Source organism: Diceros bicornis, chromosome 21 (genome assembly GCF_020826845.1).
Source record: "Diceros bicornis minor isolate mBicDic1 chromosome 21, mDicBic1.mat.cur, whole genome shotgun sequence".
Lineage (NCBI taxonomy): Eukaryota > Metazoa > Chordata > Mammalia > Perissodactyla > Rhinocerotidae > Diceros > Diceros bicornis.
The window spans coordinates 12351156-12372490 of NC_080760.1; the positions used below are offsets into that span (position 1 = coordinate 12351156).

Consider the following 21335-nt stretch of genomic DNA (forward strand, 5'->3'; position numbering starts at 1 on the left):
ACCTGGACGATGGATACATGGTTGCTCACGTTATTATTGTTTTTTTAAGTCTACATACATATTTTACATATGTAAAGAACCTGAAAAGCTGATAGTGTTGAGTAGGGCATGGAGACAATAAAAGAATCTGCAGTAGACTGCTGTGAAAGCTACTCTACCCCTTTGGTAGAGTAGCTTATGACATGGCAGAAGTCAATGGGGCTTGAAGTACTTTTAGTTGACTGAGACAGAAACAAGTCTTTAGCAGGTCCCAATAAAAAAGAAATGGCAGTCTCTAAGGTTTTGGAACAGTGCCATACATCCTTCAGCAGGTAACAGCTGCTAAGAAACAACTCCTGGATTGTTACCAAGCTCTGATGGAGACTGACTACCTAGTCATGTGACTCAGGGACCATCTGGCCTGAGCTACCAGTCATGAAATGTGGGTTATCTCATTCAGCAAACCATAAAGTTGGGTGTACTATAATAGTTTAAAAAAACATTTGTAGATGGCCTTCATAATATGCTGACACCAGCTGGAAGTAGACTGCTATCCTTGGAGATGGTCCTAAACACAATCTATAAGGAAAATCCTCCCAGTAGCCAAAGTTTGAATAGTGCATTTTGTTGTGCACTTTATCTCATAAGAGAGCTAACCTAAGAAAAGACACAATAATAGTTTTCCTGAATTGGAAGCTGAGCCTGTCACTTGGTCAGTTTGGATTCTTCATGCCTATTGGTAAACAAGCAACATGGGGAGTCACGGTATTATCTGGGGTAACTGATGCTGGTGATCAAGGATAAAATGGTTTTTTAATACACAGTGAAGGCCAAAAGGAATATGGAAAGACATGAGGGAATTCCTGGGATAATCCCATGTACTATTATAACCAATGGTAAAATTTAATTAAATTTCTATATAACTTTATAACTAGAAGAATCACCTAGAACCTTCAGGAATGAATATTTGGGTTACCCACTAAAGGCAAAGGGCTCATCAAACTAAGATGCTTACCAGGGACAAGAAGATCTAGAATGAATATTGGAGGAAGGAGCTCATAACTTACAACCTATGACCAGCCAGAGAACTAAGAATGGTAACCTGAACCTTTATTTCTTTGCTTGCTCCTAGAATGTAAAGCCCATTCTCTCTACACAACCAATTTCTCCATAAAATTGGCATTATCAAAATCTTTAAAATATTTCTTCCTCTTCCTTTAGGCTGGATCACAATAGAAAAAAAAAGAAAGACTAAATATCACTCAAGATACTTGTCTTAGAGAAGAGTAGTCTCAGCTTGGTTGGGAAATATGAGGGTAGTTGTTAAGGATATTCTTAGATCCCTTCAGGATTATTTTCATGATAAAGGAGAGAAATCCAAGTTAAAATAACATGAAAATATGAGAGAGAGAGAGAGATTGATTAATTGAGTATTGATTGATTGCAGGAGATAAGAAAAGAATAAGAGTTTCGTTTGGATTGACATGAACTCGAGTCTCTGAAGGACTTTCTCTTTCCACCACGAGTTTCTATTTCTCCTGTCACTCAGTAATCATGGCTATTTCCAGCTCTGGCTCACATTCTCACAAAAATAAGAGCACAATGGAATGGATATTTTTCCTTGGGATCATTTTAATCATTCTTATGTTCAAAAAGATTATCTATCAAGTTTCTTCCAATACAGCAGACTAAGATTCACCTAATAATGCGTGTCTAGTTCCTAATTCAAGTAATTGTAACAAATTATAAACTAGTCTGTCTCTGATTTCTCTTGTTAAATATAGATTGAAAATACTTACTTGAAAACTCATGGTACATAATCAACAGAATTTCCCGCTCTAAGTCTTAAACAGGGATTACGACTATCAACTAAAAGCAAAATCATAAATAAAAAGTAAACACTGATGTAAAGCAATTTTTGAATTATGTCTGGATTTTTTGATTCTAAAGATGATACCACACATAGTCATAATTTTTATTTATACACACTTCGCAGACAAATCTATGTAGTATCTGCTTTTTAAACAGAATACTTCAAAAAGCCATTTGCAGTTATAACTTCTAATCAGTAGATATTATCTGCGTTAAAAGTTCCTTTCTTATTCAATATAATTAAAATATATTTAACTTTAGCACGGGCACTGTTTCTATAAAAAACCACAAGTAAATACAAAAACATATTCAATAAAGATCAAAAATATTTTGGTATCAATATTATCATTTACTGTTCCTCATATTATATTAATTTAGAAAAGGATAAAAGTAATTTATATGTTCTATTTAATTCAACATAAAAACCTATATCTATGTCATGAATTATTTCACATTTAAAGCAATAGTCAGTTTTAACTGCGCCATAGTTTTACTGAAAGTTTCCTTAGTTTAATAAAAAAAATAGATTACTTGACTGCTTTAGGCTTTTTGCTTTTCAATTTCTTAGCTTAGCCCAGAAACAAGACTGCATCTTTGCCCTTTGTTGATATTGCTGCCTAAGCTCATTATCATGTGAATATCTGGTTTTTGTTTTATAAATCTTCATTTTTCAGAAGCTCACTGTTTTTTTCTTTCTCAACAGTCGACTTTACACTAGTCACACTCATTATCATCATGTGGCAGTACTGTTCTTCCTCTGCCTTTGCTGCTTTAAAAATTAATGCACTGTTATTTTCTGAATACTGCATAAGCTGCTTATGAGTACATTATGCTATCAAGCAAGCACATGCAGAAAAGCTTCCTAAACTGTTATTCTTTCAATGAAAATACAGCTGGTTCTGCTTCAAAGGCACATCTTTTCACCTGCAAATGGACTTGCTCCTACACTTATTCCTCAATTCATTGTCTTTTATTTGTGTCTGGAAATCTTTAATTGCCTTTAATTAGAAAAAAGTAAATTCAGTGCTTTAATCTTGCAAATACATTCAATCATAATTCTGTCTGGGATGAATACCAAGTTCTATTCACTGTCTGATCTCTATAACAAAGATATATAATTTATTGTCCATTTATATAGACCACACCAATTAAGATACAATAGAAAAGCAAAGAGATAAGAGTCAAAATATTTGAAAAGAAAAATTTGCAATCTAAATTTAATTACCTAAATGAATTATTGGAACGTGAGTTATTTACAGCATGCCAAAAATACTGACAAATAATAAAATTTGCTAATCAACAGTGAAGACTTTTATATTTCCTTCAACATTTTTAGAATAATTTCTCATCAACTGCTTCAAATCCTTCCTCCTTCCCTCAAAAAAGCAAAACACTGTTTGGAATCTTACTTTTCTCATATTACCAAAATTACATATAAAAGAGCAATACAATTTGGAATATAAAGTAATTTCCCAGCTGCCATATGAACATAATTTTTAGTTACTATATTACAAACTATAAATAACTGTAGAAAACTCATTACAAAGCAAGGGTCAATAGTTTTTCTTATGGAATCCTATAGCAAACTCCAGTAGCTATGTCAGTAAACAAATGGTCTGCATTTTGATAGGTGCAAGATGAACAAAATCACAAATGGTATGGTCACAGGCAAAAAATAATTAAAATGTTAATCAATCAAGTTCATAAAAACAAAATTATTATAAAACCAGAAACAAATAAAAAACACAGCTCCAATGGAAATATGATGCCACATATTTCCTTAAAGACAAAAAGAAGGTATTATCTCTAAAAGTAAAATTTGCAAAAGGTATTTTTCTCAAAATCATTTAGGGATATCTAGGCTAAAGAGAGGAAGATGGTAAATTAATCCATAAAAATGAAAATTTCATGCAAACTTTTAAAATTATGTATAAAGGCAAGTAAAACCAATGATAATTTTTCACTGCTTGGACAGAATAGCTTGACGTTAATCACACATTGCGAAGGACACACCATCATTTAACATCACATTAAGTACTAAGATACAAGTACTATGCTTTGAGTTGCTACAAAAATAAACCAACAAGTTGCTCACGAGATATAAATTAATTTCCCAGAAAATCATATTAAAAATGCTAACCAAGCAACAAATTACATATGGAGGGAACCATAGTTAAGTAGAAGATAATATAAAGTATATCAATCTTTAGTTTGCACTTAGCCAAAAAAAAAATCAACAAATTTTTCTAAGTAGCTGCTACGTGCAATGTACCCTTGGGGAAACAGAGATAAAATCAAAGGAGAACAACAGAAAGCATTACAGGGAAGATAAAGCACAAACTTCAGAAAAGTTAAATAACAGCATATTTCAGTACGTTTTCAAGTCAGTTAAAGATACTGCTTATCATTTCAAGAGAAATGATAGAACACTTAAGACTAATATAAACAGAGTAGGTTAAACAAAGGGTACACAGAATTTTAATTACCTGAGAATTAGGGAGATGGTTTTATTGATTATTTTAACAGATATTTATTAAGTACCTTCTATCATTAGAGATGATTATTAGGGATGTAAAAGTAAAATTAGATAGAGCTTCTGTCTGCAAGAATGTTTAAATCCCAGTAGGTACAAATAAAAAAATAAATATAAATATGCAAAACAAGGTAGAAAGAAAGTGGTATGTGCAACCTGAAGTAAAACATTCAAAGGACTTCCCATCCTGAAAACATGGTACACTGAGCTGAGGTGGACCTTTCTCTGATGTAAATATATAGAAACAGCAGGAAAAAACCCATTCTATAAAGCTCTAAATATTAAATATATACATATTTACATACATACACATACATACATACCTTTATGACAATAAAAGGACACAAAGGAAATGTTCAAATGTCAGAAACAAGGGAAAACCCAGAGCAAGACAGCAGCTTCCAGCTAATATCCTGGTAACCCCGGGTGGGGAGGTGGGGTGGTGTATTAGTGCCTGCTTCAGACGCCAAGAGGACTGCACGTTGGCTTGTAAGGCCCAGGCATGCACAGTGCCACGGTGAGAAAGAAGCTGAAACTGAGATATATGGGTGAAGCTGAGGTCCTCAAAGGACTGACCAAACCACACAAAGAGGACAGAAAAATAATCTGCACTTGTTTGGAGAAATAGCAAGAAATTTTTCTGCTTCCTCTAAGCTCTGGGTGTGGAGGAAAGATGCTTCTCCTGTGAGAAGTACAAACCTTAAGTCTGTTAGACCCAAAACAAGATGTGAGGTCCAAATTACTCTACAGGAATCCTAGGCCAAGAAATAAGCACAGAACAATGGGCCAAAATCTATAATATCCCTACTGTCACTAAGTAAACAGAACACTGCTCTGTAAAAATATTTCACAATTCAGACTGCTGGGACTCACACAGAGAGAGAAAATAAAAACAAAAACAAACGAACTTCTATTGAAGTTGAACACACACACACACGGAACTATAAAGTACAAAGGAATTGAAAAAAGAAAAAAGAAAAAGAAGAAAATAGCATGAGGTAAAATAAGCCTTTACAACAAATAGGAAAGTTGGTACCATAAGAAGAAGGAATACTGGAAGGATTTGAGAGACTATATATAACTGGTGTTTAAAATAATTAAAGAGGGGAAAAAGGGCAAAAGAATAAAAAACAATGATTTTTAAATGATCAAATAGACTTTTTACACATGACAAAAAAGGTCATTAAAATTATATATTCATAGGTGCAACTTAGACATAGCAATAAATAAATAAGAAAGAGAGAGAAAAAGAGAAAGAATTTGTGAATTATAATCAAAGGGAATATAGGTCTGAGAAATAATAAACCCAGAAAAGTCAGAGATACAAATACAGAAAAATCATAAAAGTAATTTTAAGAGATAGTGATATTGTAATGTGAGGACTCTATATATAATAGGAATTCCAGAAGGAGAGACTAGACAGAAGGGAGGAAATCACTATTCAAAAGAAAAAATCAGAGATTGAAATTCTTCTAGAACTTAAAAAAGAAAAGAATCCTCAGGATAAAGAAGCACACCAAGTCCCAAGACTTTTTTTTTCTTTTTACTAAATAAAAATAAATATTTGCATTAAATTAGAGCTGAAAAAATCTTAAGATAAAAAGAAAAATCTTAAAAAAGGAAAGAAAAATAATAACTAAAAGAAATGACAATTAAGACTAATGGAAGACTTCTCATCAGAAACACCAGAAACAGAAAATGAATATAACAATATTTTCAAAGTTCTGAGTGGATAGAAATATCAACCTAGAATTGTGTACCCAGTAAATTATAATTCAAGTCTGAGTACAATATAACAATACTGTCTTATACGGACAGACAAAAATTTTGCCACTAATAGATACTTGCATGAAGGCAAAAGGAACAAGAAAACTTCACCAGAAGGCCAAGAGGTAGAGGTTAGTAAAGACAGCAAACACGAAGCTAGATCTAAGCAACTATCAGTAGTTAAAAACTTAAAAATAATAATTGTAATAACTGAGTTTGTGGTGTTAAAAACAGAGAGAAAGTAATACACAACATGAATAATAGCAAAGAGTCAAAAGTCTTTATATTGTTTAGAATAAATAAAGATGTTGATACGTTTTAGATTTCATTATGTCAAATATACCAGATAAAATTTGAAGGAATCAAAAAAAAAAATAATAATATTCTGTTGTATATATATATACCACATCTTTTTATCCACTGATCTGTTGATGGACATTTAGGTTGTATCCACAGCTTGGCTATTGTGAATAATGCTGCAACAAACATGGAGTGAATATATCTCTTTGAAATACTGTTTTCACTTCCTTTGGGTATATACCCAGTAGTGGAATTGCTGGATTGTATGGCAGATCTATTTTTAATTTTTTGAGGAACCTCCATATTGTTTTTTACAGTGGTCTGACCAATATACATTCCCACTAACAGCGTATAAGAGTTCCCTTTTCTCCACATCCTCGCCAGCACCTGCTGTCTCTTGTCTTCTTGATAATAGCCATTCTAACAGGTGGTTAGATCTCACTGTGGTTTTCATTTGTATTTCCCTGATGATTAGTGATGTTGCCCATCTTTTCATGTGCCTGCTGGCCATTTTGATGACCTCTTTGGAAAAATGTCTACTTAGTTCTTCTGCTTATTTTTAATTGGATTGATTTTTGTTCCTGTTGTTATTAAGTTGTATGAGTTCTTTATGTATTTTAGACATTAACCTCTTATCTGATATATGGTTTGCAAAAATTTTTCCCATTATGTTGGTTGTCTTTTCATTTTGTTAATTGTTTCTTTTGCTGTGCAGAAACTTTTGAGTTTGATGTAGTACCATTTGTTGATTTTTGCTTTTGTTGTTTGTGCTTCTGGTGTCATGTCCAAAAAAGCATTGCCAAGACCAATATCAAGGAGTTTCTTCCATGAGAAAGAAGAATATCCTGCCATTTGCGACAACACGGGTGGATCATGAGCACATTACATTAAGTGAGATAGATCAGATAGAGAAAGAGAACTAACTGCATAATATCACCTATATGTGGAATCTAAAAAAGTCAAACTTGAAAAAAACAGAGACTAAAATGGTGGTTACCAGGGGATGGAGGTGGGACATAAAATTGATGTTGCTTAAAAGTACAAACTTGCAACAAGTAGTAAATAAGTCATAGTGATCTAATGCACAGTATAATGAACACAGACACCAATATTGTACCATAATTATGTAATATGATAAGTATCACTATAATGGCAATCACATTACAATATATCAACGTATTAAAGTAATACATTGCATATTTTAAATTTACACAATGTTATATGTCAAAAATGTTCAACTAAGAAAAAGGAAAAGGAAAAGAAAAAAGAGAGACAGAGAAACAGAACACAAAACTTTAAAATTTTGAAGAATGAAAAAAAAAAGACGGGCCAAATTTTTCAGGAAAGAAGGTTAGGGTAGAGATTAGCCAGGAAAAATCACCACAAATAAAAAATACAAAGTAAAACTGTGGAAATATATCCATATTTTTCATTCACAGTAAATGATATAGGATTAAATTTGCTTTCTCACAAAGATTCTTAGGTTATATCAGAAACATAAAACATAATGTTAAAGTCTAGATGAAAGTAAAGGGATAGGAAAACAATATCAGAATACTAAACAAAAGAAAGGTATTTGCCACTATTTATGTAAGACAAAAAGGACTCTAAGAAAAAACATAGCATTTTATAAATAAGGAGGCCTTTATTTAATAGAAAAGGGGGAATTACCAGAAATATATACCAACTTAGAAATGCTATGCAACAAAAACATAGTCTCAAAATATATAAAGCAAAAACTGACAGAATTACAAGAACTGACAGCTTCATAGCCTTAGTAAGACTATTTTAATTCTCCTTTCTCACAAACATTCATATAAACTACAAAAGAGATTTGAACAGCACAATAAACATAAGCAGTATTGCATCCCAATGTCAGAGAATAACTATTTCTTTCAAGCATAAGTAGAACGTTAACAAAATTGACTGCATACTAAGCAATAGAGGAAAGCTTAACATCAAAAACTGACATCATACTGAAAACATTATCCAAACAAAAAAACAATAAGGTTAAAAAAAAAAAAGTAGAGAGAGCCAGCCCTGATGGCCTAGTGGTTAAAGTTTGGCAAACTCCACTTTGGTTGCCCGGGTTCGGTTCCTCAGTATGGAACCACACCACTCATTTGTCAGTAGCCATACTATGGCGGTGGCTCACATAAAAGAACTAGAAGGACCTACAACTAGACTACACAACTGTGTACTAGGGCTCTGGGGAGGAAAAAAAAGAGAGCGAGAGGGAGAGGAAGATTGGCAACAGATGTTAGCTCAGGACGAATCTTTCTCAGCAAAGAAAAAAAAAAAGCAATTGTTTAAACAAACATATATATATATTCAAGAAAGGTCTAAATAATGTCATGGTGCCAATGATATAATGAAGAAAATCTACCCATTAAATGAATACATTGGTAAGAAAAAAGTTTGAAAAACAAACAGCAAAGCACTCAACTCAAACAATTTCAAAAAGAAAGAGAAAAGGTAAAGAATTACAGTTAGGGAAATCATAAAGATAAGAGTAGAATTATGGAAAAGGAATCAATAAAATCTATAGTAACAAAAGCTAATTCTTTAAAATGTCTAAAAAATTAGACAAGTCAGTTAATACTGATGAAGAAAAAAGAGATATAGTAAAATTAAATGACATCAATTAAAAAGAGAAATTACAGTAGATATTTTTTAAACTATTAACAGAATTTTATGTACAACTATTTATGAATACATTTGAAATTTTTCCATTCAACTTTATCATTAAATATCAGGTAGTCAAATTGGCTCAAGAAAATACAGATCTATTAACCACTGAAAAAAAAAAGAAAAAGTAGTTAAAAGTCTACTCACAAAAAAAGCATCAGACAGAGGTTTTGTTAGAGAGTTTTATAAACATTCCAGAAAGTTATATGTCCAAATTTATATAACCTAACATAGAGCATACAAAAAGGAGGACATTTCTCCAATTTATTATAGAAATCTTGTATGACTTTGAAACTAAAACTGAACAGAGATGCTTAGTAAGAGAATGGAAAGACAGATGCCAATTTCATTCATGAATGAAGATGTAAAAATCTCAAATAAAAATATCAGCAAACTGAACTCAGCTGTGTACTAAAAAAAAGCAAGACAAAGTAGGATTTATATCAGTAATGCAAATATAGTTTAACATTAGAAAATCTATTAATATAATTTGCCAAAACAAATAATGTCCTTCTAATAGATAGAGAAAAAAGCATTCAATAAAATTCAACGTACTTTATTATTTTAAAAAAGAAAAGAAAATATCTTCAGCAAACTAATAGCAAAGAGGAATTTCCCTAGCCCAACAACAAGTATATACCAAAAATCTAGAGCTAACATCATACATAATGGCAAAATGATTGAAGCATTTTCTTTAAAGTCAGGAATAGGGTGAGAATATCCACTGTTTCCACTTAAAAAACACAATATAACAAGATATGAAAGATGAAATATAAAGATTAAAAATTAAATGACATTCTACCTATTATAAAACCTCTATATAGAAAATCAGAGAAATTAAAATTATAACTAATAAGAAAATGTAGTCAGATTGCTTAATACACGATTGATAATTAAAATTCAGTAGTATGTTTACACAGCAGCAACAACCAATTACAAAATATAATTTTATAGTATCTATTCACAATAATAACAAAAAAGTTAACGTATGTATCACTTCTGTTTAACTCGAAAATAATAACTTCATAAAGAAAATAATAAAACTTTAATATACCAAATATATGATCATTTCAAAAGATAAAATTGACATGAATTTCATACATAAAGACATAAATCCAAAGTAATCTATAAATCCAGTGGAATTCCAATTTGATTACCAATTGCCTTTTTCATGACTATATAAAGTTAATTTTAAAGTTCATACGAGAGGGTAGAGGTCCAAAAGTAGTTGAGACAAGTTTTAAAAACACAAAGAGGGGAGAGGATTTGCTTTACCATAAGTAGTATAAAGACTTATTATAAAAATATAGTAATTAAACAGGTAAGGTATTTCCACAACAATAAGCAAGTTGGATAAAGGAATAAAGCAACAGAGGGTTAGTATCAATATTCATAAAGAACTCAAACAATGCAATGAGAGAAAAACAACTTAATAGATTTCATTCAACTTTATCACAGAATATTTTACCCAAATTGGTTCAAGAAAATATAGATCTACTAACAGATGAAAAAAAGAAAGAAAGATTAGTTAAAAGCCTACTCAAAAAAAAATGGGCAGTGATAAATTCACAAAAGAGAGAAATCAAAAGATCAATAAATATATGAGATAATTAACCTCAGCAAACAATAAAATGAACACTAAAATAAGAATGAATACAATTTCATGAGAATGAGATTGGCAAAAATTTTAAGTCTAAAGGTAACAAAAAGATATGGAGAAATAGACAAACTTTTACACTGCTTGTAGGACTGTAAAACTGTACAAACCACATTGCAGAGCAATTTAGCAACATTTAGAAAAGCTGAAAATACACATATCCTATTATGCAGCAATAGAATTTCTGATATTTGCCCAAAAGGAGAGAAAAAGAAAGAAACTAGGGTAATATTTTGAGGAAACAATGCCTAAAAATTTTCTAGAACATATTAAAGAAATGAATTTACAACAACAGGAAGCCCAGCAAATCTCAAGAAAGATAAAAGAAGTCAAATCTATACCTAGATTCATCAGTGAAACTGCAGAAATCCAAAGACACAGAAAACCTTAAAAGAAGGTACAAAAGAAGACTGACGATTTTCAAAGAAGAAACATTTAGAGTGACTTCCCAGCAGCAAAAATAAGAGCCAAAACTCAGTGGAATAAAAACAAAACCTGCCAAATGAGAATTCCATAACTAGAGAAAACATATTCCAAAAATAACGGTATGTCAATATCATAAAGGAAAGAAACAGAATTTGCCACAAGCAGGCATACCTTCTAGGAACTTCTAACAAATGTCCATTAGGCACAAAGAAAATGATTTCAGATAGAAGGTCTAGGATGTAAAAGAAAATTAGGAGCAAAGGAAGTGGTAAATATACGTATACAACTGTGTATGAATTTTGACTGACTAAACCATAATAATAATGTCTTAGGAGATTTAAAAATATAGAGAGAATTAAGAAATACAAGAATCGTATTTTGGCTTTTGTATTTCTAAATTAGGAGCAGAGGTACCTCAGACTCTCATGACAGCCACAGCGCTATTATACTGTCAACTCCATGAACTTAGATCTTGTGACTTAATTATTTTTGCATCTGTCAGTATCTAATATAGTCTTTGGCCCCAGGGAAGCAGTATAGTGAAGGGATTCTGTGGTCAATTTCTTGGAATCGAGTCCTGGCTCTACCTCTCTTACCAATTGCAGAACCTTGGGAAAATCCTTTAACCCATCTGTGTCAAGTTTTCCCAATCTGTAATAATAGAGATAGTAATAGTTGGGATTATTGTGAGGATAAAATAAGATGCGCCTGGCACAAGATGCCTAATAATTGTTGGCTACTTCTATTATAAAAGAAAATAGAGATTTACAAGCAAATTAGTTGTATTTTTATATGATTTACCTAGCACATGTAAATATTATTTGGCCTGACATATTTAATAACATCCATTTATAAAATATCTTAACTATGTTAAAACAATTGTTTAATTCTCTTTTCAGATTTTGAAATAATTTCTCTCTAGAATAATACATGTAATATCAGCCAATCTCACACCATCTATTTTTAACATAGTATTTCTGATGAAATGATGAGGCCCTAACCAATTTACTTTCTCTTGTAGTCAGTAATATTTCAGAATATTCAGTTTTTCTTAGTTTATTGCCTTGAAAGTGAAAAGGTATTTCATCTCAGTTCACCACACATTTCAAGATCATACTACAATAATGAAAAATGTTCATCTAATCTGAAGATTCTATATCTACGAGGTGTTTCCACTCACAGTGTCAGCCCACTTCATTCTTACCTGAGCAAAGACTATTGTAACAAAGGCTTTTGAGAAAGCCATTAATCACTGTCATTTAGTACATAATTGAAAAAGCAAAACTTTCAGCGGAAGATAAATATTAAACAGTGATATTAAAATCATCATTCAAAAAATGGCACTGGTTTTGCCAATAGTTTCTGACTGACCATATAAAAATTGCATAAATAAGTGAGATCTAGTAAGAAAGGGATATTGCACACATATAATGCCATTATTCTTTATGAAAGTTTCTTAGCCATCTAAATTAGCTTACTAATGACTTGAATATTTGCAAAAAATACTACGATACTCAGTTCATTTGTTATTTGTACCTCTTTTTTACCACCAAGACTGAAGTATCTCCCCAAGATAATTCTAGTTGCTTACTCTCTGCTTACATTTTGGACCATATCTGGGCAACACCTGCATGGGGCTCCATGTGAGGAGACAGTGCCAGTGGCAGAAGACCTGTCATCACTAGTGTGGGTTCAGGCTTGTGGTACGCTCTAACTCTGACACAGAAATCAGAAAATCCTTCCTTGAGAAAAGTCTTGAATTAATTAACATCTTAATTAATTTTTATTAATTAACTAACATCTTTTCTATTTCATTTCTTTCTCTTTGTAAAAACCTTATACGTAACATTTTATAGCATATGTGTGAGAATCTTAAGACTGCGGGGCATTATCCTTACCAAGAGTAAACAAAACTATACCCTCACTATTTCACTTCTAATATAATTTGTTTGATTATGATTACTATATTTGCAAAGTACACACAGGATAACTCATATCCATGCAACATTATTGTTTACAAACTGCTCTAACACGTCTCGTGGGTCTCACAAGACCCTGTGAGACAGGTAGATCTTGTGCCTGCTTATATTTTCAAAAGGAAGTAAAAGAAGAAACAGAACTTTGGGAACATAATGCATATCATGTTTAGTATAAGAAGAGGTCGGAGGCTTCACAATTACATGACTTTCTCTGTCGTGTTCTTCTTTGGCTATAATAAATATGAACAGAACTAAATAAAAGGAAAGATATGCCACATTTATAGAAGACTTTGGGTATTTAATATGTCTATTCTCCAAAACTGATTATTAGATAAAATTCAATGTCAATAAAAATCTTAGCAGGCTTTCTTTTTTTTGTAGGAAAAAACTCATCTGTGGTGATAGAAATCAGAATAGCAGTTGCATACAAGGGGTAAGTAGAGACTGACTGGAAGCAGATATGAGGAACTATCTGAGAAGATAGAAATGTTCTATATTCTGATTGGCATATGTGGTTACATGGGTATATACACTTGTCAAAATTCTAAGAACTGTACATTTAAGAGTTGGATTATGGATTGATCCGCAATATGGTTATTCTTTACTTATGTGGTCAGCACATCCCATTTGATCAGAGACCTCAATATGATAAATCAGTCCTTTTGTTTAAACCATAAATAACACAGCAACCCACACTATTTATTCATAAAGAATCCTGTAAATGAAAGAAGGAAGGATATACAAAAGAAATCAAACATTAACCTTCCCTCAAGAAATTAATCCAGTTAGAAATACTGTTTTTAAATCTGCATTTATCTATCAGTTAGGTGAGTTATCTTTTCATAAGTCTCTTTTGATTTCATTTTTTATTGTAGTAGTTGTTTGTTTTGTTTTCATTTTTGTTTATTTGTCTATTTAGGTTTCCTCTTTTATGAATTCCCTCTTCGTATTATGTGCCCATTTCACTGCTGGGTTTCTAGACTATTTTATTTATTTATAGTATAACTTTATTTTTCTAAACATAAATTAATTGGTTATATGTATTCTAAATATCTTTTTCACTTTGTTGCATATCTTTTCTTTTGCAGAAATATCTTTTCCTTTATGGAGTGCACCTTATGTATCGTGTTTATGAAATAGGAATATACTCTTGGTATCAATTCTATTTATTTCTTGACTTCTGTTGTAACTTCTTTGTTTATCCTTCAGTTATTTAGAAGAGATTTTTAAAATTAATTATTATTTTTAATTTCCAAAGGAGTGGGAATGGGTAAGAATGGGAAGGAACATGTAAAAAGAGAGGGTGGGGGATGGGGAAGGGGAAGTTACCTTTTTTGCTTCCAACTGATTTCTAATTTACTACATTGTTCAAAGTTGTGGTTGTAGGATACTGATTCTTTAAAATGGAGAGGACTTGGTTTGTGACCTAGTATGTGGATAACATTTTACAAATACTCTATGCATCCTTGAAAAGAATGGGTAGAAAATATTGCAGCTAGAGCTTAGTCTAAAACACATAAGTTTTCTGTTATTTTCTACGCTGATGAGTAGACTTCTCTGTAGTGCACCATTTTACTAAGGTAACATTTTAATGGAGAATTTTGAAGTTATCAAATTATCGCCATTAAGAGTCAACAGAATTAAAATTTTTTACATTAATAAAAAGAAATGAGTTAACAGATGATAATATTAAGAATACTGATTGTATAAAAGCCTTAAGAATAACAACAAAATTTATTTTTGCTTTTATTAAATTAATAAAAATTTTAAGAGCTTTGAAAAATCAAGTGGACAAACTCATTTCGTCACTGGTAAGCAGCGCTGCACTTATTTTTTGTTCCTTAAAAACTCTATACAGTCCTTCGTTATTCATATTCTGTGTATCATATGTATAAGGGAAAAGTTATTTTCTTAATATCACACATAATTGCTTTTTCCTTTATCTTAACTCACAGGAATGTATCAAAGGGAATTCATTGCTTACCAATTTGCTTTCTGTACTGATCAACAGGAAGTTTTACAGTGGAGGCATCTTTTCTACCCATCTTTGATCTCCAAAATGCCTGCTGCAAAGAAAGAAAATAATTATGGTGAAGTCCTAAAAACTCAAAAGGACTATCTACAAACTTCAGGAATAATTTATTCCAAAAAATTCATTTTTAAAGCAATGGGTAAAAATGTCTTTGACTTATTCCCATTAGATATCAGTAAAGAACACAAAATTCTTTCAAATAAATTATCAAAGATACAATTGCTGGTAATTAAATTTCTCAATCATTTGTTCTTGGTAACATTCATTGTATCAAGTACTATCAATGCTAAATTAAACCACACTGTTAGAGAGCATTAACTATAAATGTGAAAATCATGAACTATTTATTCAGATGGGTTGGGGCTGAAGGCATGCTCCTGGCAGTATGTTTCTTTCCAATTACCTAATGTGTTACACAAAAACCCTAAAGTTTGGAATTTCAGGTAGTTTGAATTTTGTTTCAAAAAGCAGGACATAAGTAACAAAAGTGCATGAATTTGAGTTCCAGTTCTGCCTCTCTTTCTGTAAACAGTATAAACGACTACCATTTACTAATATTCTCATCCTTACTACATTACATGCACTGTTTGATTTAATCAACAACATATCTTTCAAATCCTATTATTTTTATTGAATTTATAAAATATTATAGCAGAGACTACAACCTACTCACCAAAATCCATATGCTCCTTTTCTTCCTAGCACACAGATTATATTTCCTAGCCTCAATTCAACATGGAATTGAGTTGTCAATAGAATATGAACGGGAGCGATGTGTGTCACTTACAGACCTGTGTATTAAAAATCTCCCACGTAGAAGCCTGAATTCTCTTTCCCCTTCCAGTTAACTAGAATGGAAATGACCCCCTGACAAACCCTAAGGGTACATGTGTAGGAACACAGAACCTTGAGCAGCCTGGGGTAGAGGAGGGTACTCTAACTTGTTTACCATGCTAGTACTCTACTGAGAAAGGAAGAAATTCTATTGTGATTGAGTCATCATACACTGGTGGGGTCTATTTATTACAGACTTAAGTGTTCCCCTGAATGGTGCCTGGAAGTTGTTCCTCACTGCCTCTATTAAGGAGCTACAAGATAAAGATTAGATCAGGCCAAGAATTGGCCCGTTCACAAGTAAAAATATAAGAGAATAAAGAGTCATGTAATTTGGGGACTAATAAGGTTGCAAAAGTCAACTTCTTCTAAAAGCCAAATGGCAGGAAATAAAAGTGAAAAAGGCTTTGAAGAACAAAGGCCCATTAAGACTTCTCAGTTAAAAAAAAAAAAAAGAGACAACAGATTAAGGATGTTCCTCTCTCAACCGAGCCTATTGTTTCAGATCACCTGGAGGCAGCCACCATTGGGTAGAAAGATAGAAGCATAGGAGTTCTGAAGTATAGAAAGAAAGCAGACGTAAGAACTATGTCTAGGAAAGAAATTGCAATGTGATTACTGGCACATGGAACTAACTAGAAACGGTAAGAAGGTTACTAAAATCTGAGGGAACTATATTTACAAGAAAACCGGAAACTTTGTCTAAAAATGTCTGTGAATGAAAACCAATCCTTGGGCCTGTAAACTTAAACCAGCAGAATGCAGCCCCCAAAGAAGGCAAACTGTAGATTTGTAATATCCACTTCATACGCGCCCAGGAAGGAGAACCATCCAGAAGGCAGGGCCCTGGAGAACAATGGACAAGAGGGTTTCTCTAAATAGACCATAATTAAGATCTAAGAAAGAAACTTCTACTGTCAGTACATGGGCCTTCTCAGTGGCCACCAGCACAGCAGGTTTCATCGTCTCAGTGGACCAATGACTCGTGTGTGTTTCCCATACTTCCTGTTCTTCCCTTTCTAAATGGGAATGATTATTGCAGATATGAAGCAGATATCCTCTGCTTCACCATTTATTAGGGGCTTGGGGAGGCTGGGGAAGAACAGGTAAATTTCACAGTCTATAAAACTCAAGGAACCACATTTCAACCTGAGAGAGAGGACTATGCACTGGCTTGAGATCCTTGACTTTGTGCTGGATTCAATAACTAGGGAATGTTAGGATCTCCTCCCTGGGGCGGCAGGAAAAGGAGGTACATGACTATTTCAGGGCCAGAAAGGTAGAATATAGAAAAAAGTGTTGGCTGCTCACTAAAATACACGTTCTCCTTTCTTTCCTAGACACACTTGACTACATTTTCCAGCATCCTTTGATGCTAGTTGTGGGAACGTAACCGAGATTCAGCCCACAAAATGTGAGTGTTTTAATGTTTGCTACTTCTAGAACTAACCTATTAAAACTTTTCATATGCATTCATTCATCTGGCTGAAATGGAGATGACCTCTAGAGTGACACTGAAAATAATGTAATGCAGATGGCAGAGCCTATGACAGCCTGGATCCTGAATGACCACATGGAGGAGAGGTACTCAACCAACTTGTTTTCCTCTTTCACATGGCTGCAAGAACAAGAAATAAACTTGCAGCATTTGAGCCTCTATACATTCTTGCATCTATTTTTTACAGTAGGTAGTATCACCCTAACTAAAACAAATATGTATAGGTGTCTCCATATAAACTGATACTATTATCAAACTGTAATTTTCCTAATGAACATTATAAAGGTTCTCAAATGCCAAATGCATTTGAAATCTGTTAGACCAAACTGTGTTTATCTACATATATTGTGACACAGGGCAATGCTAATAATGATCCCACCTAATACAGTAAAGGACATCTCCAAATTAATAATTTCTACTTATGTTAAGAAAATTATAAATTCAGCTAAAAATCTATTTTTCTATTCATAATAATCTTCAGACTTAAAATTATAATACTATCTAGGCATGTAAAAAGTAAGACAGAAATTCAAATAAATTAAGTCTTCACCTCTCATAAACCATGCAGTTATTACATCTAAGATCCTTAAAATTTTCTACATCCTTAAAATTTCAGAAAACCAAGACATCGCCTAATCCTATATTCTCACTTGTTATAAATCAGAACATTAAAAATAATTCTGTTAATACAAGTACCATAAAAAATGTCAATAGATATATTACAATTATTTGTATAGCAATATCATTTGCATAATGTTTTGCATTTATTAATCGTAAAGAGGAGTCAAGTTATTTTAATCTTGATTGTGTGGGGCTTGAAAAGATATCACTCCATTTTAGGAGAGAAGTTAGTTTAAAGGAATAACACACAAGATATTATTCCCTCTTCAATTTAGTTTTGTTCTTTGCCTTTATGGAATACACTTAAAATTTTTAAAAGCAAATTACTAAGGCTCTCTATCAAAATGGCCACTCATTATGCGTCCTCCATTTTCTTCCTGGTCATTTAAACCAACATCCCAGCAGAAAGAACACTTTAGAGGTCAGTATTTTATTCATTCATTACCTGTAGTAAATAAAAAATTAAGGGATTCATAGAGAAGATTTTTTCACCAAAGTAAATTGGATTTTACTTATTTTAAAAATGTACTTTAAATAAAATTATACAAAAACAGCTAAGCATCTAAATTTTTATAAAGGCCTATACTCTATAAACACACACATTTTATATGTATAATAACCCGTGAATATAAAAACTTCAAAAGAATTTCAACCAAGGAGATATATTAAAATGGAACTGGTTTTAAATTTTTGTTCCCAATTATTTTAGTGATTGTTAATCCTTAATCAAAATTTCAAAAACTTAAACTTTATTTTTGTCTTTGAAATTATTATATTCTATTCTTTAAGCAAAATAACATTTTACCAAATGTTGAAACAAAAAAATGCCTATAGAACACACACACACATGCAAGCAAATGACTCATATTTTATTAGCTGCAACAAACACAAGAAGGTGAAAAATATTTTACTTTCTTAATAAACACATTGAGGCTATTTTAAACGATCTAAAGAGATACCCATTCATGTGTATGGTGCAAACTGTCAATGCCTCAGACATCCAGAACCTCTAAAATGTCCTGACTTTTCTTTGTTCTTCAAAGCCTTGCAGTAATCATCATTCATTTCTATTGCTTTGATGGTTAGATAGCAAACTGCCCAGAAATCCAGGGAGACATTAGCACGCACAGCCGCAATTTCTAATAAGACAGCTATTTGCATACAAGATCAGCCACAATTTAAAATGTGTTGTGATAGATGTGGAAAGGGAATAACTGATTTATATTAGCATGTACAATACCAAGATTGTTTTCACAGTTTAATTCCTTGGAGATTATGTCTCATCACCTTCTTTTATAAAGAACACTGCATTCCCTGAGGAACTAACTTGCTCTGAGACCCAGCTACACTAAAATATGGATTAATAAGATAATATTTATTATTTATGAATTTTGCTTTAGGAATGATTTCAGATTAAATCATCAGAGAAGTTTTTAACATTCTTGAAACTTGATAACACATATTTAAGGAAGAAAAAAATACTAATTTTATTTAATACCTAAATTGCATATTAAAATAATTCGTAATTTTTTTTATTTAATTAGAACTTTACACTCTTTAGGACTTTTAAGATTAAAGATAGTGTTTTTGTTTTTAGTATGCTTTCTTAACCTGAATTTTGCACAGCAATTTTGCCACATGTATTTTTAAGTATAATATGTGACCTTTAAAAACAAAGGTAGTGCTGTATTCAATCACATTCCGACCAAGTTATTTTATTGCTCATTTATATCTTTTTTATGAAATCCAAAAAGAACAAGTAAAGAAATAAGAAACCTGAAGCTTTCACATATGTCTCTGCTTCCAGAAAAAGCATTCAATCCAGATTGTGACATTTAAATACAGATCAAAACACAGGTTATTAAAAGATTCAACCCATGACCACAGAAAAATAATCATCTCATTTTTTAAGGCTAAAAGATAGACCCTTACTTAAGAAAAGTCTTACTTAAGTATGAAGTTATAAATAGGCAGAAAAGATGTTTGGTTATGGCTCGATCAGAATTGAGAGCCAATCATGAAAACAGTCTCGCGCTAGATGCTGGGATGAAGAAAGTAGTGAATAGAGAAGATACTTATCCCTGCTCTAATGGTGCATTTATTGTTTCCAGAGTAATGTTTTAAAAATTCAAAGCTGATCATGTAATTAACATACATAAGTCATGCAAATGATGGCCCATTTCCTAGACAAAGCAAAAATCTTTAGTACTAAGAACTATTAATACACCAAATTTGTCATTTATCTCTACTCAAGTTCTAGTAAACTATCAAATTCAGCTTTTCGTTCCATGATTTTGACTAGCTCACTCACATTTTCAGGAATTTACACACACTTTGCAATTTACTTTAAATGTCTTTTCCATACTCCCCCACTTGTGGAATCTATATTTTAATATTGCAAGCAAGGGTACATGATTCAGATCTCCAGAAATAATTCTCCACACTTAAAGAAATGAAAAAAAAAAGGTAATTTGAAAGACTATCAAAGTGTGACATAGCGTCCAAGTAGACAATGTATACGTTGACATAAATAAAATATTGAGGTAAGTCACTGCAAGGAGGAACAAATTTCTATTGTATAAAACTGTAGGGCTAAACAGTGGTCTTCCTAATGTTTTCCGGGATCAAGGTGACCACCTTTCCTTTACTTTGCCAAATTAATTTCCTGTATAGAAAGAGTATGTAAAAACTTGTATATGTGAAAAGGTAATTTCTAAAATCCTGATCACTTGCCAACATTGATATAACAATTCATAAGAAAAGTAACTACAGGATAGTTATCAGTGTAATCCCAAAAAGTCATGTTCCAAGAAAGGAATCTCAGTCATTGGGACTCACCCTTCAACCACACTATGGAACTAAAATGAAGGCAGTATCAACAAATAGTGTTGGAACAACTGTATATCCTTATGGGAGAAAAAAAAAAAACTGGACCTCTATCTCACACCACACACAAAAATCAATTGAAGATAGATCATAGACCTAAATAAAAGAGCTAAAACAATAAAACTACTAGGAAAAGAAAAAGAGATTATGTTCACGACCTTGGGGTAGGCAAATATTTCTTTTTTTTTTTTTTTTTTTTAAGATTTTATTTATTTATTTTTTCCCCCCAAAGCCCCAGTAGATAGTTGTGTGTCATAGCTGCA

The 21335-nt window shown here is 32.1% G+C and overlaps 1 protein-coding gene across 5 annotated transcripts in view; it reads right to left on the reverse strand.

Moving 5' to 3' along the window:
- TRIQK (triple QxxK/R motif containing) overlaps window positions 1-21335 on the reverse strand; it is a 78461-nt gene that overhangs the window by 16138 nt on the left and 40988 nt on the right. For 3 of the 5 annotated variants that reach the window (XM_058564595.1, XM_058564594.1, XM_058564592.1), the window contains one exon: window positions 15186-15267. In XM_058564595.1, coding sequence (XP_058420578.1) covers window positions 15186-15246 — 61 coding nt within the window. In that variant the 5' untranslated portion in view covers window positions 15247-15267. The remainder of the gene's footprint in view (window positions 1-15185; window positions 15268-21335) is intronic. The other 2 variants (XM_058564596.1, XM_058564593.1) reach the window with 1 other exon arrangement.